This window comes from Salvelinus sp. IW2-2015, linkage group LG20 (assembly GCF_002910315.2).
Source record: "Salvelinus sp. IW2-2015 linkage group LG20, ASM291031v2, whole genome shotgun sequence".
Lineage (NCBI taxonomy): Eukaryota > Metazoa > Chordata > Actinopteri > Salmoniformes > Salmonidae > Salvelinus > Salvelinus sp. IW2-2015.
In genome coordinates, this window is record NC_036860.1 from 11,822,425 (window position 1) to 11,844,881 (window position 22,457).

Here is a 22,457-nt window from a genome sequence, read left to right on the forward strand (position 1 = left end):
ACAATAGTAGCGAGGCACATACAGATACCGGTTAGTCAGGCTGATTGAGGTAGTATGTACATGTAGATATGGTTAAAGTGACTATGCATATTTGATGAACAGAGTAGCAGAGTAGCGTAGAAGAGGGGGTGGTGGGTGGTGGGACACAATGCAGATAGCCCGGTTAGCCAATATGCGGGAGCACTGGTTGTCGGGCCAATTTAGGTAGTATGTACATGAATGTATAGCTAAAGTGACTATGCATATATGATAAACAGAGAGTAGCAGCAGCGTAAAAGAGGGGTTGGGGGGAACACATTGCAGATAATCTGGGTAGCCATTTGATTACCTGTTCAGGCGTCTTATGGCTTGGGGTAAAAACTGTTGAGAAGCCTTTTTGTCCTAGACTTGGCACTCAGGTACCGCTTGCCATGCGGTAGTAGAGAGAACAGTCTAACTGATGTGGCTGGGGTCTTTGACAATTTTTAGGGCCTTCCTCTGACACCGCCTGGTGTAGAGGTACTGGATGGCAGGCAGCTTAGCCCCAGTGATGTACTGGCCGTACGCACTACCCTCTGTAGTGCCTTGCCGTCGGAGGCCGAGCAATTGCCGTACCAGGCAGTGATGCAACCAGTCAGAATGCTCTCGATGTTGAGCTGTAGAACCTTTGAAGATCTCAGGACCCATGCAAATCTTTTTAGTTCCTGAGGGGGAATAGGCTTTGTCATGTTCTCTTCACGACTGTCTTGGTGTGTTTGGACCATTCTAGTTTGTTGGTTTTGTGAACACCAAGGAACTTGAAGCTCTCAACCTTCTCCACTACAGCCCTGTCGATGAGAATAGGGGCGTGCTCAGTCCTCCTTTTCCTGTAATCCACAATCATATCTTTAGTCTTGGTTACGTTGAGGGAAAGGTTGTTATTCTGGCACCACTAGGCCAGGTCTCTGACCTCCTCCCTATAGGCTGTCTCGTCATTGTCGGTGATCAGGCCTACCACTGTTGTGTCGTCTGCAAACGTAATGTAGTGTTGGAGTCGTGCCTGGCCATGCAGTCGTTGGTGAACAGGAGTACAGGAGGGGACTGAGCACGACCCTGATCTTCTCTACCGTACTCTATACCATCTACTGCATCTGCCATGCCGTTCTGTACCACCACTCATTCATATATCTTTATGTACATATTCTTTATCCCTTTACACTTGTGTGTGTGTAAGGTAGTAGTGTGGAATTGTTAGGTTAGATTACTGTTGGTTATTACTGCATTGTCGGAACTAGAAGCACAAGCATTTCGCTACACTCGCATTAACATCTGCTAACCATGTGTATGTGACTAATAAAATTTGATTTGATTTTGATTTGATTTGAGAAAGGGGAACATGATCTTTTGAGATGAATTATTAACAACATCTCAGTATTCCTTCCACTGGGCTCGGTATGACAGTTTATGTCTTGTTGTTGAGTGAGTAAAGTGAATCAGTATAACTTCAAAAAACACCTTTTATAATCTAAAGCCCCAGTATGGATAGTCTCTATAGCCTCTAGACCGAACACGACAACAAAGATAGAGATGAGGTTGTGACAAAAAGACAGTTTCTGTGGTCTTCCGTTGGAAACCACGTCAGTGATGCTGCCACTTTGCATTAGTCTGCTACTTCTTCATGGTAAAAAGACATCCGAGACAAAAAAAAAAATCTTATTGTCATTTCAGCAACTTCATTGATAATATGGTCAGGGGGATTATAGCTACTTACATGTACATTTGAGACTTGTGCACAGATGAAGTAAAAATGTTCTTCAATATTACTTCAAAAAGTACTTGAAGAATACTTCAAAGCCGCTACTACAACTTTCCTAAAAATAACATTGGTTGATGTGGTAACCACCTAATTGTGGTTTATGTAATCTTCTTCTGTTGGTAAAACTGAATTTACATTTTACCGTTTTATCTGAATATCGAAGCTGAATTAGATTACTGGTTTAACATATAATCACTTTCAGTGGGTTTCAGTGCTATGAGTAGATTTTTTGATGACAGCTATGAATACATCCCCTCAGAAGTAAATGAGCCCTACTGTCACGATCGTGTGGAGGATTGACAGACCAAAACGCAGCATTAGGAAAATAAGCCATCTTCCTTTTTATTATGAAGAAGGAGAACCAAAAACAAAACACTATTACAAAACTAACAAAWCAAACAAACGACCGTGAAGCTATGAACGTAGTGCACATACAGGCTACAAACGTAATAACATAGACAATTACCCACATCAAACGAAAGCCTATGGCTACCCTAAATATGGCTCCCAATCAGAGACAACAGAAATCAGCTGTCTCTAATTGGGAACCCATTCAGGCAACCATAGACTCTCCTAGACAACTACACCAACATAGACACAGCTAGACACATACACTCAACACAAACCCATACACTACACCCAACACCCCCTTTACCATATAACCACCCAAAACCGATAAAACCCAAACATTCCCCATGTCACACCCTGACCTAACTAAAATAATAAAGAAAACAAAGAATACTAAGGCCAGGGTGTGACACCTACGATACACAGAACATCAGATAACTAAGGTGAAGGATGCTGTTCTGCTTTTATTGCGGCAAAAGAGAGATCATGAACTTGTGTCTACATACAAATTGTTGTTTTTGCGTGGGTTATTTTTGTACGTTTTGAGAGTTTGTGGCAATGGTTGTGTGTGTGTGCATGTGCATGTGTGTGCATGCATACGTGACCAAGTGTACCAGAAAGAATTTGTAAGGGCTTGCATGTAGATATATGTGTAAAAAGAGGTGTAAATGATGTGGAAGGTGCATGGGCGTTGCGGTGAGGGTGTGAAATGGCCACTGCACCATGGCTTCATTTAGACCCTTTGTTCTCCATTGCCTTTAGCGCCTTGTTCAACTTCTGGTTCACAATGTTTCTTTCTGTCCATTTCACTATGAAAGAACAAATAAAAGGAGGGAGAATGAAAAGGGAGTTTGGGTATAAGTGGATGTAGCAAGGATAGACCATGTCGTCATATCATTGGTAGTAGTAATCAAATAAGTGGTGTTTATTATTAGCTTATTATCTAGCTATTATCTAGCTAATTATCAAAGCATTTTATGAATAATGTAGCACTATTTGTAGTGGTAGTAATAGTTGATATAGCAATAAGTGGCATTAGCTTCAGGTCACCCACCCATGTCATCAGTCTTGCGGCCGTACCAACGCTGGGGGTCTGTAGGAGGGGCGGGCAAGGGGTGAACGATGTAGGAGTCTTTTACCAAGGACTTCCACACCAGAGGAGGTCCTGGGAAGAATAGAATAGAAACATGGACAGGAAAAGAAAAGAACATGAGCATTAGACAGAGGAACAGTAATCCTCGACTGTATATGTCACTGTGCTGATAATTCACTTTGGTATCATACTGAATCAGGGATGCCCAACAGTGACCTGGTGCAACACTGACCTGGAAAGATGTTGGTGCGCAGACAGTGTCCCAGGCTGTGGTAGGAGCAGTGGGGAGGGATGAAGGCTGACTCTGTGTCAGTATAGTGAGGCAGAAAGAGAGGAGGAACCTCCGGGCATGCTAAAATTCTCACCTTCAACACACAAACACACACACACATGCAGACACACACAGTTGCAAAAACATAGTTGAGAGCTCTGTAGTGTGCATAGGTTGTAGTGGAATACCAAGTTTTGGAATTTAAACTTAATAATTCCATCCCTCTCCTATGCTACTGACCTGCGGCATGTCTCCAACTGTTGTCTCCGGCTGGCCGGTGGAGGTCATTGCCTTGACTAACAAACAAGAGGCGAAGAGGATTCTAGGTAATGTAAGCAGAGAACAGAACTAAAGAATGCACTGCCTGACCACAATTGTTCTTGTTGTTGGTACAGTCCTGTAGGTTTCCCATGTCAACATTCACTGTCCAGTGATCCATCAAAAGATGCAGCATTATAAGATCCTTTATAATAAATCTGATGCACAAACATTTGGGCAACCATGAGCCATAAATCAACATCTGCTAATCCATAGAGATTAAAAATAAACTTTTCTCGATTTATAGTAACTGTTTGACAGAGTATTGGCTTTCAAAATAACTATTTGGCAGTGAAAAGGTTCATTTAAACCCAACAGAGAATTATATTGTGCTGCCCTCCCGCGGATAAGATTAACGTTACTTCTGCACAGTTGACAGGTGCGTCTACTTTCAAAATCGATAATTTACACAATATAGTAACGTTGAAGGACTAGGCCTATGTATTATGTTACAGTGTGTGCGCATTAGCGTTCAAATGAAATATTATTAATAAAATCTTACCCTCATTAGGACATAGCCTAAACCAAAGCTCAAACTGAACCAAACCGGAAAAATGTGACATCCTTATTTTCCTGACATGAATACATTGTAGCTAGGACAGGTGGGCTACAAGAACAATCGTTGGCGCGTTTAATTATCATGTGTCAGGTGCATGGCATAGAATTCCCGAAAGTGAGAAATTACATATTACATTATTTTATTAGAAAAGTTAGCCTAAATATACTTACATCTGTGCTACGATTCAGAGCCTCAGTCACTGTGTATTTTTGCGATCCTGCGGATAACCTTACCTGAATAAATTAGATTTTTCTGAACCCCACTCATCGTCCAATCAGCGTGAAGAGTAACACGTTATCTGGATAATGATGTCACAATTATCCTTAAAGGTAAGGGGCTCCGATACAGTAGAGCGCATTACCTGATATTTGAACTCAATATTCAGAGCTAAAGGTCATTCAGTTATTCAATATATAACAAAATCAAAGTGTATTTGTCACGTGCGACGAATACAACAGGTGTAGTGTAGACCTTACAGTGAAATGCTTACTTACCAATGGTGCGGGAAAAAAGGTGTGTGTGTGTGTGTGTGTGTGTGTGTGTGTGTGTGTGTGTGTGTGTGTGTGTGTGTGTGTGTGTGTGTGTAGGTANGTGTGTGTGTGTGTGTGTGTGTAGGTAAGTAAAGAAATAAAACAACAGTAAAAAGACATTTGAAAAAAGAGTAGCAAGGCTATATACAGACAACTGTTAGTCAGGCTTATTGAGGTAGTATGTACATGTAGGTATCGTTAAAGTGACTATGCATATATGATGAACAGAGAGTAGCAGAAGCGTAAAAAGAGGGGTTGGCGGGTGGTGGAACACAATGCAGATAGCACGGTTAGCCAATGTGCAGGAGCACTGGTTGGTCGGACCAATTTAGGTAGTATGTACATGAATGTATAGTTAAAGTGACTATGCATATAAGATAAACAGAGAGTAGCAGCAGCGTAAAAGAGGGGTTGGGGGGGCACACAATGCAAATAGGAGTCTTCTGGCTTGGGGGTAAAAACTGTTGAGAAGCCTTTTTGTCCTAGACTTGGCACTCCGGTACCGCTTGCCATGCAGTAGTAGAGAGAACAGTCTATGACTGGGGTGGCTGGGGTCTTTGACAATTTTTAGGGCCTTCCTCTGACACCGCCTGGTGTAGAGGTCCTGGATGGCAGGCAGCTTTGCCCCAGTGATGTACTGGGCCGTACGCACTACCCTCTGAAGTGCCTTGCGGTCGGAGGCTGAGCAATTGCCGTAGCAGGCAGTGATGCAACCGGTCAGGATGTCAGGATGCTCAAATCTTTTTAGTTTCCTGAGGGGGGAATAGGCTTTGTCGTGCCCTCTTTACGACTGMCTTGGTGTGTTTGGACCAATCTAGTTTGTTGTTGATGTGGACACCAAGGAATTTGAAGCTCTCAACCTTCTCCAATACAGCCCCGTCGATGAGAGTGGGGACGTGCTCGGTGCTCCTTTTCCTGTAGTCCACAATCATCTCCTTAGTCTTGGTTACGTTGAGGGAAAGGTTGTTATTCTGGCACCACTAGGCCAGGTCTCTGACCTTCTCCCTATAGGCTGTCTCGTCGTTGTCGGTGATCAGACCTACCACTGTTGTGTTGTCAGCAAACTTGATGGTGTTGGAGTCGTGCCTGGCCATGCAGTCTTGGGTGAACAGGGAGTAGAGGAGGGGACTAAGCACGCACCCCTGGGGAGCTCCAGTTTTGAGGATCAGCACCACAGGAAAATAAAGTTTATACCTTAATCCCTCATTACAGTTCAAATAAAGCCTACCTACTAAATACTAATATCCTGTACATTTACCACACACAGACAATAACAAATTCAACTATCAAAGAAAAAAGGACAAACAGTTTTGTATTTGCCATTCAATTAACTTTATTTCACAATTCTTACATTTAAAATGTGTTCAATACTTTTAATACCACACACAAATATCAACTTGCTAAAACAATAGAAAAGTACATAAGATCCATATGGACCTACATATTTATATTATGTACATACACTCAAGTCTTTGGAGGTAAACCTCTTCAGCTCTCTATGCAGCACACTCTCAGCTCTGACATCCATCTTATTAAAGGGGCATCCCAATAAAAAATCTACAATTAAATTCAATGTGACCAGACATTTCGAAAAATAAGGCTCACTTACGTTTGGGTGATTTTCTGTCTGCTTTTTGGGGGGTCATTTATTTAAGTACAGATTCAGTTTCAAAATGATGTATCAGACACTACAATTTGAAATTATTTGTTATTAAATAAGTGATATTTGATAAGACTAAATATCAGGCAAAGTAGCTTCCTGATTTACAGATCACAAATGCAAATGGCATCTTATTAAATTATATGAAAGTGTTTTAGGCATGTGATTTAAGCATGCTTTAGAAGTGAACTAGGCAAAAAGAAATTTGGACAAAAATATTATTTTTTTGTTTTGTTTTAAAATGTCTCTCATGTAGGCTACATTTTTCTCATGTAAAGAACATATCAAATTGTAGATTGGTCATTGGATTGGTCCTCTAAGTGCTGCTTGCTGTTCAGTACCCAGGTGTTGTATCAGGCTTCTCAGGCAGATGTTCAGCGGAGCTTTATGTGGGGGCAAACTTCTTGGCCTGCGCCCTCACCCTCTTCTCATAGTCCATTCTGTTCTGACTAAAAAAGAGGCAACAAAGGGGGATTAGTCCATTATAAAATTGAGTATCACTCAACAAGGCTATACTTTTCAGTTTAACGAAGTGGGATTGTGTATGTTTGCAAGTGTCTTATAAAGCACACTAAGAGCCCCTTTGCCTGTATCAATTATACAGTACAGTGTTCAAAAAGAGAAAAAAGTATCTCAACCGAAACTCACCAGTAAATTGTGTAGGCTTCTGCTTGTGCTGGGTCTTGAATGTTGGGTTCATTGAGTAGCTCTTGGATACCCAACAGGATCTGTGAATACAAAACAGATGAAGTCAGCTTTTAGAATGGATTGAAATACAAAACAATGTAGATGAGAAGACAATCACTCGACCAGGGAATACCATGCATTGATCCACATAAAATATTCAGCAATTTGATGCCTGTTGAGCCAATGTCGTACATTCCTCCAAACCGGTGAAATCACTGATGCCTCTCCCATTCTTTATGTATTTGTGTGCGTGCGTGCGTGTGTGCGTGTGTGCCTGTTTGATGGTGATGGCTGGCCTCCAGTCCTTCTCCTCCTCCAGGATGGAAAGACACACCGTGCCAGATGGGTAGACATTGGGGTGGAAAATGGGCGGCTCAAACTTGCCTGAGAGGATATAGAATACATGATTTCTAATTTAAAGTATTTCTGTTGACTTCCTTATCATCGATATCAAAAATGACTAGGAACAAAATACTGCACATCAGGGGTGTTAAAATGTTGAAATGAAATTGGGATTGTTAAAGTTAAGAAAAAAAATCCTTAACCGTTTTGTTGTTCACAAAAATTTTATCAAAATGCAGTTATCACAAAACTACCACTAATAGGTCCCGATCATCCATGGGGATTAAAGAAATATTAAAGAAATACCTAATGCAACAATGCTGTAACAATTTTTAAGCTACTTTATTAACCGGAGCTGTTATCAATGACTGTATATACAGTATGAGAGTAGCAGCTCAAGCAGGCAGCGGCGAGGGGACATGCGGTGTGAGTGAGTGAGGAGGGGAACAGGGAGGGGAGAGATAGTTTACCAGCGCGAGTCGACTTAGTTGATAACTTATTGCTAGTTATTTATCACCTCATCTGATTACATAGTACCTGTCTTGACTGCATCAAAATTAGAGAAACAAGTTAAGCCAGCTAGCTAACGTTAGCTTGGCTAATTGAGACTACATAACTGTGCTTTCTCCCCTTCCAACTATTCAGATGATTAAGTACCAGCCTACCTGTTGGCTCTTGGTGTTGTAGCCGGTCCTTCTCATTTAACTTTTAGTTCTGTCATTTTAATTCCATCTTCCACTAATTAGCCTAGATATCTCCTAATAACTTGCCACACGGAGGCTCTAGATCTATTGGTCAACAACAACAAGCTACCCGCGTCGCTCTCCTGAAAGCAAGCGTTTCATGATACAACAACCCCCCCCCCTGCAGGAAGCGCGATGTAGACCATTGAATTCACATCGAATTTTATGCATTTTTCTTATTCTTATAACAGAAGCCCCCCCCCCTAAAAGGGCTGTTTAAATGTAATGATTTTTTTTCCATTTGTCACTTCCTTGCTGCACATAGATATTATGTAATAATCTTATCTATCAACCAACAAATGGAAATCGATCAGACAGTGACATCAACACTTTCCTATTGAGGTAACCATGTCATGTGCAGGATTACTCACATTTTGGCGGCGAGGAAGGATAGTCATCTTTGAACAGCATTCGAAGTTTGTATTGGCCTCCCTCCCACAGTGTCTAGAGAATTGAAGAATATAGTCATTACATCCATTAATTGTTCCAGCTCACGAGGGAGTACCTACACACTATAAAAACACCTTTAACTGAGAACACATCAGTTTGCATTTGTGTTGGCCATTTTTTGATGTACTATAAGAAACACTAGGATATCTGTTTACTCATTCTGACAGACTGCTAGTGGTTGTTGGGTCTTGTTAGAATAAAAACTACAGAATGTGAAAGTTGACATACCCCCTTCTTCCCTGGAATGGCGCATTCCCAGTTCATAAGGTTCATAGTCCCATCAGGATTTTTGGTAGGCACAGCAACAAAACCCTGAGAGAGAGAGGGAGGAAATACGTTTTGAGGAACAAGCTTGCCTTCTGCAAATCATCATAACAAGTTTATTTTCATTGTTTGTATGGTAGCTCCTCACAAATGGGTGGTCTTTCCTCCATGCTTTGCGCTCCTGTGACAGTCTACTAAGAGCGATACCAGACATTTCTACTCATTAACACAGTCCTGTGGGGAGACATAAAAACACTCAATTAACATGGCTAGATAGCTACACATCCTTGTTCTCTAGTGGTTTTTCTAACTAACATTTTTATTAGAAATGTCCAAGATATACTATAGTTGGGTTAAGGTTGGGGAGTAACTGATAACATGTAATCAGTTACATGTAAAACTATTACAAAAAACCTCACTGTAATCAGTTACATTACAAGCAAAAAATATAGTAATCCGATTACAGATACATTTGACAAACTAGATGGATTGTTAGTGAAATATATTATAACTCCTTGGTTTTCGCAATGACATTCAATTCAGTTTTAGTTTGTTCCACCTGAACGTGTCTGACCACAAGTCAGAGACCACTATGACACACCAAATGTGTATGATGACACTCCAAATGTGTTTGATGGATTATTTTTGTCTTCTTCTAATGTCTCTCAAGGTGAACGTAATCCAAAAGAAACTGAAAGTAATCAGATTACATTACTGAGTCTGCGTAATCCAAAAGTTACTTTACTGATCACAATTTTGGACAGGAAACTAGTAACACACATATTACATTTAGAAAGTGGCCGGCAGGTAGCCTAGTGGTTAAGAGCCTTGGGAAAGTAACCAAAAGGTTGCTGGTTCAAATCCCTGAGCAGAAAAAGCTGAAAAAAATCTGTCAATGTGCCCTTGGGCAAGACACAACACAAATTGCTTGTGTAGATCGCTCTGGATAAGAGCATCTGAAAATGACTAAAATGTAAGTGTAAAATGTTGACTTGCCATATTACTCATGAAAACTCATGATTACTCATGATTCTTATGACATGAAGTTAACTTGAAAGCTAATTAACCTCTTCACTAGCTATACAAATTTTCCCTTATTAATTTAAGATAGCAATGAAGTGGATGCTGCATTGGCCATATACCACAAACCCCCGAGGTGCCGTATTGCTATTATAAACTGGTTACCAACGTAATTAGACCACTAAATAGTAATTTGTCATACCTATGGTACAGTCTGATATATCACGTCTTTCAGCCAATCAACATTCAGGGCTCGAGCCACCCACTTTATAACTAAATGTATACAACGGCATTGTTGAATACTCGTTTCTGATTGGCTTGAAGGGTATTCTAGAGCGTGTAATATTTCCCTAAATTGCATGGTAGAATTAAACGGCTATTTCAATCTTACATGTTCTATGTTTGAGCTGCTTTTGAAAGCAAACGTCGAATTGAAAACATTATTGGCATTGTTGAATTCGATTTCCATATTAGCAAGCTAGGACTGATGGTTAGGTTAGCTAAACTTGCAAATCTGTTTGTTTAGTTACCAAGGCAACTACTGTAGATATGAAGTACACTTGCTAACTACTTCAGTGGTGTTGAACACATTTCAACCTGCGAATGAACACATTTCTAGCAGCTAATGTGTTCATTTATAGCCATGGTATAAAAGGGATAATCAACTAGGAGCTCTATGCGTTCACTGGAAATTGCATCTTATTAATGCCTCGCTGTTGTTATTTTACTGCTGCAGTTTAATTATGTTACTTTTATTTTCTATGTTTTACTTAAATTCTTAAAGTATTGTTGGTTAATGGCTTGTAAGTAAGCATTTCACTGTAAGGTGAAATACCTGTTGTATTCGGCACATGTGACAAATACAATTTGATTTGTTCATTATTTTCCATAGGACGCATAGCCCCTAGTTGATTATCCCTTACATATGGCTCTGGTTATTGATATTGCCAGTAGCTAGCTACCCTGCTAGCAGTCTAAACAGCCACAAATCATCAAACTAGCCAACCAACTTGCATCCACCCACCTGTTAGCCTAGTTTGCTAATATAATTAAGTTCGTTTACAGGTAAATGGTTAGTTGCTTACCTTACAATTCAATTGATACTGTCTAGATGGCGTTCGCTTGTTGGTGTTTGCTAACGTTAGCTAGCTAAAATTAGCTAGGGGGTGGCTAAAAACAATGAGCTGCGTCGCCTATTTTTTTTTTACTATCAAAACTAGCTAAAGCTGCTTACTAATGACGATACTTTCGTGCTAATAATTTGACCAAGTTATTTCCCCTGACATAAATCGATAGATTGAGAGATTTCATTATCAGTTACCGCATATGTGAATACCTGAACGATAGCATTCAGCTAGTTAGCTCGCTAAAGAAAGAGGACCTCAATTTGTTTATCTCGACATAACCCACAGGCACTTCGCAGGGCACCTTTGATGGACTTTCTTTTCGGCCATCTTTGGTGTGGCGTCGTGTTGGCTTCATCTGGTGTTGTACCATTTTTTGGGGAGATATATGATAAATCGAAGCTTTTTATCATTTAAAGCAGTGGTCACCAACCTTTTGAAAGCCACGATCTACAGCTCAGATAATAAAAAAAAACATTATTGTTTATTGCCAATGTTGTTCTTATCAAAACATTTAAGTGAGCATAACAATTGGCTTTTTTTTCCTTCTGGACTGATGGTCTGCATCTTATGGTCAGTCTGAGGAGAAGGAGGAAGCAACGGTGAGGCTGCCTCACACCCGATTCACCATCCTTCCGCCTTCCCTTCGCTGATCATGCAATATGGCGCCGACAGAGATGGTCGCCTCGCTTCGAGTCCTTAGGAAACTAAGCAGTATTTTGTTTTTTATGTATTATTTCTTACATGGTTATTCCAGAAAATCTTATGGCCAGGAAGAACTATTGGATATAAGAGCGGCATCAACTTACCAACAATACGACCAGGAATACAACTTGCCCGAAACGGATCCTTTGTTCGGACCACCACCCAGGACATTGGATCAAATCCCAGAGGCTGATCCAAAACAACGTTGCCTGAAGAAGTGGAAGACAGAGCGGCCTCCTGGTCAGACTTCGAAGGCGTGCACACCACCCACCGCTTCCGAGTATATTACTCACCAATGTCCAGTCTCTAGACAAAAAGGTGAAAGAAATTAGGGAAAGAGTTGCCTTCCAGAGAGATATCAGAGATTGTAACAATCTCTGTTTCACAGAAACATGGCTCTCTCGGGATATGTTATCGGAGTCGGTACAGCCACCGGGTTTCTTCATGCATCGCGCCGACAGAAATAAACATCTCTCTGGGAAGAAGGGCGGGGCTGTATGCTTCATGATTAACGACTCATGGTGTAATCATAACAACATACAGGAACTCAAGTCCTTCTGTTCACCTGACATAGAATTCCTTACAATAAAATTCTGACCATATTATCTCCCAAGAGAACTCTCGTTGGTTATTTTCACAGCTGTGTATATCCCCCTTCATGCAGATACCACGACGGCCCTCAAAGGACTTCACTGAACTCTATGTAAACTGGAAACCATATATCCTGAGGATGCATTTATTGTAGCTGGGGATGTTAACAAAGCAAATATGAGAGCAAGGCTAACAAAATTCTATCAACTTATTGATTGCAGCACTCAATCGGGCAATACACTGTACCACTGCTACTCTAACTTCCGCGATGCATACAAGGCCCTCCCCCGTCCTCCCTTCGGCAAATCCGACCACAACTCCATTTTGCTCCTACCGTCCTATAGGCAGAAACTCAAACAGGATGTACCCGTGACTAGAACCATTCAACGCTGGTCTGACCAATCAGAATCCACACTTCAAGATTGTTTTGATCACGCAGACTGGGAAATGTTCCGGGCAGCCTCAGAGAATCACATCGATTTATACGCTGACTCGGTGAGTGAGTTTATAAGGAAGTGCATTGGAGATGTTGTACCCACTGTGACTATTAAAACCTACTCTAATCAGAATCCGTGGATAGATGGCGGCATTCGCACAAAACTGAAAGCACGAACCAATGCATTTAACCATGGAAAGATGACTGGGAATATGGCCAAATATAAACAGTATAGTTATTCCCTCCACAAGGCAATCAAACAAGAGAAATGTCGGTATAGGGACAAAGTGGAATCGCAATTCAACGGCTCAGACACGAGGCGTATGTGGCAGGATCTACAGGCAATTACGGACTACAAAAAGAAAACCAGCCACGTCACGGACGTCGGCGTCTTGCATCCAGACAAACTAAACACCTTCTTTGCCCGCTTTGAGGATAATACATTGCCACAGACGCGGCCCACTACCAAGGACTGCGGGCCCCACCGCTCCTTCTCCGTGGCCAACGTGAGTAAGATATTTAAACGTGTGAACCCTCACAAGGCTGTTGGCCCAGACGGCATCCCTAGCCGTTTCCTCAGAGCATGCGCAGACCAGCTGGCTGGTGTGTTTGCAGACATATTCAATCGCTCCCTATCCCAGTCTACAATCCCCACATGCTTCAAGATGGCCACCATTGTTCCTGTATCCAAAAAGGCAAATATAACTGATCTAAATGACTATCGCCCCGTAGCACTCACTTCTATCATCATGAAGTGCTTTGAGAGACTAGTCAAGGATCATATCACCTCCACCTTACCTGCCACCCTAGACCCACTTCAGTTTTCATACCGCCCCAACAGTCCACAGACGACGCAATCGCCATCACACTGCACTATCCCATCTTGACAAGAGGAATACCTATGTAAGAATGGTGTTCATTGACTACAGCTCAACATTCAACACCATAGTACCCTTCAAGCTCATCATTAAGATTGAGGCCCTGGGTCTCAACCCCGCCCTGTGCAATTGGGTCCTGGACTTTCTGACAGGCCGTCCCCAGGTGGTGAAGGTAGGAAAATACATCTCCACTTTGCTAATCCTCAACACTGGGGCCCCACAAGGGTGCGTGCTCAGCCCCCTCCTGTACTCCCTGTTCACCCATGACTGCGTGGCCATGCACGCCTCCAACACAATCATCAAGTTTGCTGATGACACAACAGTAGTGGGCTTGATTACCAACAGCGACGAGACAGCCTACAGGGAGGAGGTGAGGGCACTCGGAGTGTGGTGTCAGGAAAACAACCTCTCACTCAACGTCAACAAACAAAGAAGATTATCATGGACTGCAGGAAACAGCAGAAGGAGCACCCCCCTATCAACATCGACGGGACAGTAGTGGAGAAGGTGGAACATTTTAAGTTCCTCGGCATACACATCACAGACAAAGTGAAATGGTCCACCCACACAGACAGTGTGGTTAAGAAGGCGCAACAGCGCCTCTTCAACCTCGGGAGGCTGAAGAAATTTGACCTGTCACCTAAAACCCTGAAACTTTTACAGATGCACAATTGAGAGCATCCTGTTGGCCTGTATGACCACCTGGTACGGCAACTGCACCGCCCTCAACCGCAAGGCTCTCCAGAGGGTGGTGCGGTCTGCACAACCCATCACCGGGGGCAAACTACCTGCCCTCCAGGACACCTACAGCACCCGATGTCACAGGAAGGCCAAAAAGATCATCAGGGACAACAACCACCCGAGCCCCTGCCTGTTCACCCCGCTACCATCCAGAAGGTGAGGTCAGTACAGGTCCATCAAAGCTGGGACAGAGAGACTGAAAAACAGCCTATATCTCAAGGCCATCAGACTGTTAAACAGCACTGTTGGAACTAGAAGCACAAGCATTTCGCTACACTCACAATAACATCTGCTAACCATGTGTATGTGACCAATAAAATTTGATTTGATGAGAAACCTTGCCATGAGCGGATGGCTGCCAAGTAGACCATTCTGCTCTTCATCGTGGTATGCTGAAATGGCTGCTGCGTGTGGATGCAGCCCTGCCAGCATTGACCAAAGACCTCAAGAACTGGATCACAGTTTTTACGCTGCAAGATTTTGGAGCAACCCCCTGCTCCCCACACCACTGGCAGAACATGCACCACCTTGTGCCATAGGTTGACATGATAGACGGGGCCCTGCCACTCTGTAAGATGTTAACAACAGAGGGCTCAAGATCTAAACCAGACCATTTTCGCTGTTTAGCGGCCAGACCCACAGCTGCAGGCGGGAGGGATTCGGATGCCACAATGTGCCCTCCACCTGTGACAGTAGGTCCGGCCTCCGAGGTAGTTCCCATGATGTCCCCACTAAGAGTGACAGTATGGTGCTTAACCAGTGGCAGTTCGGCCATCTCAGAGCAAGTAGAATGACCTGGTGGTCCGCTTCCCTGATTCTGTCCAGAGTCGCTGGAATCAGCAGGATCAGGGGGGAAGGCGTATAGCCTCTTCCTCAGCCACTCATGGGCCAGGGCATCTAGGCCAAGTGGCTCGGGGGGGTTGGATATTGAGAACCAGAGGGGGTACTGTGTGTTCCTCTCTTGGGCAAACAGATCCACCTCCACTTCTCTAAAGAATCCTCACATGCGACTCATATTCAGGGATGTAGTCGCTTCTCCCCTTCCGGATGGCCTTCTCTGGACAGCATGTCTGCCACAGTGTTCAGGATCCCTGGGAGGTGTACAGCTTTTAGTGACGCCAGATTATTCTGTGACCACAGCAAAATTGTATGTGCCATCTCGAGGAGGCGGAAGGAACCCAGACCCCCTTAGTGGTTTATGTATGCTACCACTGTGGTGCTGTCTGTCTGTACCAGCACATGTTTGCCCCGCCTTTGTGGGAGAAATTTGAGTAGTGCTAGCCGGACTGCTCAACTCCAGCATGTTGATGTGGAGTTTGGACCAGCTTGGGCCCCATGTCTCGCTGCCTGCCCTACCCCTCAATACTGCTCCCCAGCCTGTCAAGGAGGCTTCTGTTTGAACTAGTTCCCTCCAATGGACTTTGCTCAGGCGTATTCCGCCTGAAAGGAATTTCAGGGATCGCCATCTTGCCAGTGCTCTTGTGCATTCCTTGGACACAGTCAGGCAACAATACCTGTGTTCATTGGGATGTAAACACTGAGCATTGAACCACCTCTGCAGGGGTCTCAAGTTTAGAAGGCCCAATGGGGTCAAAATAGAGGCTGAAGAGAGGAGACCCTTCAGTCTCTGACACTGAAGAACAGTCACCTTCTGGTCTTGGACCAAATGATTGAGGTGAACTACAATTTTCTGGACTCGCTCTTCGGTGAGGTGAGCCCTCATTGGAGACGAGTCGTCCGCATGCCCACGAACATTACACTTTGTGTGGGGACCAGGTGGCTTTTTTGCCTGTTCAACCTGAGGCCAATCTTTGAGAAATGTTGTGTCTGCTGCTGCCTGTTCTCGGGACTGAGTGCAGATTAGCCAATCATCTACGCAATTTAATACTATCATCCCTTGGGATGTTAGGGGTGCTAGAGCACCATCCATGCATTTTGTATATGTTCTTGGTGCCAGGGAGAGGCCAAAAGGTAACACTTGGTATGCTATCCCGTTGAATGCAAAGTGTAGGAACTTCCTGTGAGCRGGGTGGATCGGTACATGGAAGTAGGCATCTTTTAGCGCAACAGTTGTGAAACACTGGCCACAGATAGCATCTTGAAGGGGAGGGTTTTAAAGCACCGGTTGAAAGGCCTCAAGTCCAGGATGGAGCGAAAGCTGCCATCCATCTTGAGGACTATAGGAAATATACTCCATAGAACCCACTGTGCTATTCTGATGATACAAGTTGACTGATTGAATTATTCTCAAGCAGGGAGGCAATCTCCAGTTGGAGAGCTTCTCTTTTCATGGGGTAGGCTGTTGTAGTTAACCAAACCCCTCTGATCTGTGGTGGCCGGCATCGGAACTGGAGTTTGTACCCCTGTAGTATTGTATCCGGTACCCAGGGGTACTCCACAAGCTCCTACCACATTACCCGATGGATGTGGAAGATGTGACCGACGCCGGGGCCACACCCATCAGGATGACTGAGGGGGCCGTCCTTCTTCGGAGCAGAGGGACGGTGCTTGTTATGCCGCTGCCTATGCTGGTGATGGCACGACTTTGATCCAGAGCCTGTTGACGTGGCTGATCAGGGCATGGCTGGTTTGGGGGAGGGCTCAAGCAGCCTTTCAAGGAAGGGGAGAACTGAGGTCTAGACTGCAATGGTCTCTGGATAGGGTAACGTGGGGCAGTGTGACTCATGAAAGACTGCAGCTTCGCCGTTTGGCCCAAAATGGCGTCCACACCAGGACCAAAAACTTGGCCTGGGGAGATGGGGAGCTCCATAAAGGGAGGCCTACATATTTGTCTGTGAGAGCCAAAGTGGTTTGCGTGACGAGATAACCATAGACAGGGCTTTGCCATTAGCACGTGACATCTCAGCGTTTAAGAGGGAGAGGAGTGTGGACACCTGAGTCATTTCAGTCGTCAGCTCAGGGTCACCGTCAGTGGACAGACAAGCTATCAGAACGTGCAGGTATGCCTGCAGCAGAGTGGTCGCATTCATGAGGTGAGGCACCATGGCCAAGGTCAGGAAGGTGTCCTTTAAGTGGTTGTCAGCAGCCCGATGAGGTCCCAGAGGACAGCGGGGAGACCTACCAATTATTTTTTTGTCTGGGAGGACCATGGCTGCAACAATGGGGTCCATGATGGGGTACTGGTCCAGTCCCAACTCCTCGGGAAAAGCCATGAAGGTCCAAGGCTTGCACTGGCTTGAGACATGGAACCTTGAGTTCACCTTAGCCCAAGATTGATGCAGTTCATAGGAGAACTTGGGGCACTGAGGAATGTGCACTCTGCCCGGGCTGCTGATTAGGTAGGTCTGGTTTGAAATCCAGAGCTTTCAGAACCCTAGAGAGGAGCTCCTGCATATCAGCTGAACAGGGCGCTTCACTCTCAGCACTCTCTGATCCGTGGTTCGTTGACCCAGAACCGGCCTCAGAGGTCTCTTCATCTAGGTCATTACCAGCAAGGATGGAGATAGCATCAGGATCCTGTCTTAAGTCTTTAACAGAGCCTGTCGGGGCTGAGAGAGTGGAGCTGAGAGAACAGAGAGGCTGCCTGGGCCTCCAACTCATCCAGAGTAGGTCCGCTGTCCTTCTTGGACTGCTTGGTAGGCGGGCCCACCGCTGAGGAGGGTTGTTTATGCTTGAAGCCGCTCCCGGAGCCTCTAGCATTTATCTGATTCATTATAGCTAATCGTGCTTCACAAAGGCATGAGCCGAGAGTAGCACAATACATGCAGCTGAAGGGGGAATCCACAGCCTGAATGGCATGCTCTAAACCTAGGCACATCATAGAGGTAGAATGGGCATCATCCGAAGCCAAGCCAGCATTGCATGTATCGCAGTAGTATGGCATGGATAATCTTCTCCCTGTCTAGACAGAAGCAGAAATACAGATATGTTTTATAGACCAGATAATCTGTATAACACAAACTTAGGTATGATATGCAAACAACAAATGCAGAAAGGAAGGGTACCAAAGAAATGTCTGCAGCATTGAAGGTCACAGTGGCTGTCATCATTCTTAAATGGAAGACTCTTCCTAGAGCTGGCCGCCCGGCCAAACTGAGCAATCGGGGGAGAAGGGCCTTGGTCAGGGAGGTGACCAAGAACCCGATGGTCACTCTGACAGAGCTCCAGAGTTCTGCTGTGAAGATGGGAGAACCTTCCAGAGAACCTGCAGCACTCTACCAAACAGGCATTTWTGATAGAGTGGCCATACGGAAGCCACTCCTCAGTAAAAGGAACATGATAGCCCGCTTGGAGTTTGCCAAAGGCACCTAAAGGACTCTCAGACCATTAGAAACAAGATTCTCTGGTCTGATGAAACCAAGACTGAACTCTTTGGCCTGAATGCCAAGCGTCACATTTGGAGGATACCTGGCACCATCTCTACAGTGAAGCATGGTGGTGGCAGCATCATGCTGTGGGGATGTTTTTCAGTGGCAGGGACTGGGAGACTAGTCAAGATCGAGGGAAAGATGAATGGAGAAAAGTACAGAGAGATCCTTGATGAAAACCTTCTCCAGAGCGCTCAGCACCTCAGACTGGGGTGAAGATTCACCTTCCAACAGGACAACGACCCAAAATAATGACACTAAGCACACAGCCAAGACTACGCTTCAGGACAAGTCTCTGGATGTCCTTGAGTAGCCCAGCCACAGCCCGGACATGAACCCGATCTAACATCTCTGGAGAGACTTGAAAATACCTGTGCAGCGACGCTCCCCATCCAACCTGACAGACCTTCTGGATCTGCAGAGAAGAATGGGAGAAACTCCCCAAATATAGGTGTGCCAAGCTTGTTTCATACCCAAGAAGACTCAAGACTGTAATCGCTGCCAAAGGTGCTTCAACAAAGTACTGAGTAAAGGTTCTGAATACTTATGTAAATGTCATATTTCCTTATTTTTGTATAATTGTTTTTGCCAAAAAAAACTAAAAACCTGTTTTAGCTTTGTCATTATGGGGTATTGTGTGTAGATAGATGACGGGGGAAAAAATTTGAATCAATTTTAGAATAAGGCTGTAATGTTACAGAATGTGGAAGAAGTGAAGGGGTCTGAATACTTCCCGAATGCACTGTTTATACAAAAGTATGTAGACACCACTTCAAATTAGTGGATTTGGCTATTTCAGCCACACCCGTGCTGCCAGGTGTATAAAATTGACCACACAGCCATGCAATCTCCATAGACAAACATTGGCAGTAGAATGGCCTTACTGAAGAGCTCAGTGACTGTCAAGAGCTCAGAGCTCAACGTGGCACCGTCATAGGATGCCACATTTCCAAAAAGTAAGTTCGTAAAATTTCTTCCCTGCTAGAGCTGCTGTTATTGTAAAGTGGAAATGTTTAGGAGCAACAACGACTCAGCCACAAGCTCACAGTATGCTGAAGCGCATAGAGTGTAAAAATCGTCTTTCCTCAGTTGCAAACTGCCTATGGAAGCAACGCCAGCACAAGAACTGTTCGTCGAGAGCTTCATGAAATGGGTTTCCATGGCCCGAGCAGCCACACACAAGACTAAGATCACCATGCACAATGCCAAGTGTCGACAGGAGTGGTGTCAAGCTCGCCGCCATTGGACTCTGGAGCAGTGGAAATGTGTCCTCTGGAGTGAAGAATGATGCTTCACCATCTAGCAGTCCGACGGACGAATCTGGGTTTGGCGGGACGAATCTGGGTTTGGCGGAACACATGAGAACGCTACCTGCCCGAATGCATAGTAACAACTGACAAGTTTGGTGGAGGAGTAATAATGGTATGGGGCTGTTTTTCATGGTATGGGAGCCTAAGTACCAGTGAAGGGAAATCATAATGCTACAGCATACAATGACATTCTAGATGATTCTGTGCTTCCAACTTTGTGGCAACAGTTTGGGGATGGCCCTTTCCTGTTTCACCATGACAGTACCCCCGTGTACAAAGCGAGGTCCGTACAGAAATGGTTTGTCGAGATCAGTGTGGAAGAACTTGACTGGCCTGCACAGAGCCCTGACCTCAACCCTATCTAACACCTTTGGGATGAACTGAAACACAGACCTTGAGCCAGGCCTAATCGCCTAACATTAGTACCCGACCTCACTAATGCTCTTGTGGAACCGGGGCCTCCCACTCCTCTTTCTATTCTGGTTAGAGCCAGTTTGCTCTGTTCTGTGAAGGGAGTAGTACACAGCTTTGTACGAGACCTTCAGTTTCTTGCCAATTTCTCYCATGGAATGGCCTTCATTTCTCAGAACAAGAATAGATTGACAAGGTTCAGAAGATAGATCTTTGTTTCTGGCCATTTTGAGCCTGTAATCGAACCCACAAATGCTGATACTCCAGATACTCAACTAGTCTAAAGAAGGCCAGTTTTATTGCTTCTTTAATTAGAACAACAGTTTTCAGCTGTGCTAACATAATTGCAAAAGGGTTTTCTAATGATCAATTAGCCTTTTAAAATGATAAACTTGGATTAGCTAACACAACGTGCCATTGGAACACAGGAGTGATGGTTTCTTTTAATGGGCCTCTGTACACCTATGTAAACTCAGCAAAAATAGAAATGTCCCTTTTCAGGACCCTGTCTTTCAAAGATAATTCGTAATAATCCAAATAACTTCACAGATCTTCATTGTAAAGGGTTTAAACACTGTTTCCCATGCTTGTTCAATGAACCATAAACAATTAATGAACATGCACCTGTGGAACGGTCGTTAAGACACTAACAGCTTACAGACGGTAGGCAATTAAGCCACAGTTATGAAAACTATGACACTAAAGAGGCCTTTCTACTGACTCTGAAAAACACCCAAAGAAAGATGCCCAGGGCCCTGCTCATCTGCGTGAACATGCCTTAGGCATGCTGCAAGGAGGCATGAGGACTGCAGATGTGGCCAGGGCAATAAATTGCAATGTCCTACTGTGAGACGCCTAAGACAGCGCTCAGGAAGACAGGACGGACAGCTGATCGTCCTCGCTGTGGCAGACCACGGTTAACAACACCTGCCCAGGATCGGTGCATCCGAAAGTCACACCTGCGGGACAGGTACAGGATGACAACAACAACTGCCCGAGTTACACCAGGAACGCACAATCCCCCATCAGTGCTCGGACTGTCCGCAATAGCTGAGAGAGGCTGGACTCAGGGCTTGTAGGCCTGTTGTAAGGCAGGTCCTCACCAGACATCACTGACAACAATGTCGCCTATGGGCAGAAACCCACCATCGCTGGACCAGACAGGACTGGCAAAAAGTGTCTTCACTGACGAGTCATGGTTTTGTCTCACCAGTGGTGATGGTCGGATTCGCGTTTATCGTCGAAGGAATGAGCGTTACACCGAGGCCTGTACTCTGGAGCGGGATCGATTTGGAGGTGGAGGGTCCTTCATGGTCTGGGGTGGTGTGTCACAGCATCATCAGACTGAGCTTGTTGTCATTGCATGCAATCTCAACGCTCCTCCCTCCAGTGGTACCCTTCCTGCAGGCTCATCCTGACATGACCCTCCCAGCATGACAATGCCACCAGCCATACTGCCGTTCTGTGCATGATTTCCTGCAAGACAGGAATGTCAGTGTTCTGCCATGGCCAGCGAAGAGCCCGGATCTCAAACCCATTGAGCACGTCTGGGACCTGTTGGATCGGAGGGTGATGGCTAGAGCCATTCCCCCCAGAAATGTCCGGGAAATTGCAGGTGCTTTGGTGGAAGAGTGGGGTAACATCTCACAGCAAGAACTTGTAAATCTGGTGCAGTCTATGAGGAGGAGATGCACTGCAGTACTTAATGCAGCTGGTGGCCACACCAGATACTGACTGTTACTTTGGATTTTGACCCCCTCTTTGTTCAGGGACACATTATTCCATTTGTGTTAGTCACATGTCTGTGGAACTTGTTCAGTTTTATGTCTCAGTTGTTGAATCTTATGTTCATACAAATATTTACACATGTTAAG

At 44.5% G+C, this 22,457-nt stretch overlaps 2 protein-coding genes across 4 annotated transcripts; both read right to left on the bottom strand.

The window, feature by feature from the left end:
- Positions 1-2,568: 2,568 nt before the first annotated feature.
- Positions 2,569-4,619, bottom strand: LOC111980154 (ciliary microtubule inner protein 4). 2 transcript variants are annotated; one of them, XM_070433679.1, is made up of 5 exons: positions 4,534-4,619; positions 3,727-3,782; positions 3,448-3,580; positions 3,177-3,287; positions 2,569-2,931 (listed from the first exon to the last, which is right to left on the bottom strand). In XM_070433679.1, exons 2-5 carry the CDS (start codon positions 3,772-3,774, stop codon positions 2,852-2,854), a joined length of 372 nt encoding a protein of 123 aa, XP_070289780.1. In that variant the 5' UTR covers positions 3,775-3,782; positions 4,534-4,619; the 3' UTR covers positions 2,569-2,851. The 2 variants fall into 2 exon arrangements, with proteins under 2 accessions (XP_070289780.1, XP_023866579.1); XM_024010811.2 differs by lacking the exon at positions 4,534-4,619 and having other exon boundaries at positions 3,727-3,802.
- Positions 4,620-6,201: 1,582 nt separating this feature from the next.
- On the bottom strand, positions 6,202-9,273 carry LOC111981343 (SUMO-conjugating enzyme UBC9). Of its 2 annotated transcripts, none has more exons than XM_024012565.2 (6): positions 9,188-9,273; positions 9,004-9,087; positions 8,697-8,769; positions 7,515-7,624; positions 7,202-7,281; positions 6,202-7,002 (listed from the first exon to the last, which is right to left on the bottom strand). In XM_024012565.2, exons 1-6 carry the CDS (start codon positions 9,251-9,253, stop codon positions 6,939-6,941), a joined length of 477 nt encoding a protein of 158 aa, XP_023868333.1. In that variant the 5' UTR covers positions 9,254-9,273; the 3' UTR covers positions 6,202-6,938. The 2 variants fall into 2 exon arrangements, with proteins under 2 accessions (XP_023868333.1, XP_070305297.1); XM_070449196.1 differs by having other exon boundaries at positions 7,433-7,624.
- Between the last annotated feature and the right edge of the window lie 13,184 nt (positions 9,274-22,457).

Excerpts from the sequence above, each read along its gene's own strand:
- LOC111980154 (XM_070433679.1), bottom strand. The coding sequence starts at position 3,774 with ATGACCTCCACCGGCCAGCCGGAGACAACAGTTGGAGACATGCCGCAG. Across the intron at positions 3,581-3,726 it reads CAGTTGGAGACATGCCGCAG|GTGAGAATTTTAGCATGCCC; the intron begins GTCAGTAGCATA and ends TGTGTGTTGAAG. Across the intron at positions 2,932-3,176 it reads CCGCAAGACTGATGACATGG|TGAAATGGACAGAAAGAAAC; the intron begins GTGGGTGACCTG and ends GTTCTTTCATAG.
- LOC111981343 (XM_024012565.2), bottom strand. The coding sequence starts at position 9,253 with ATGTCTGGTATCGCTCTTAGTAGACTGTCACAGGAGCGCAAAGCATGG. Across the intron at positions 9,088-9,187 it reads GGAGGAAAGACCACCCATTT|GGTTTTGTTGCTGTGCCTAC; the intron begins GTGAGGAGCTAC and ends TCTCTCTCTCAG. Across the intron at positions 8,770-9,003 it reads CCATTCCAGGGAAGAAGGGG|ACACTGTGGGAGGGAGGCCA; the intron begins GTATGTCAACTT and ends TCAATTCTCTAG.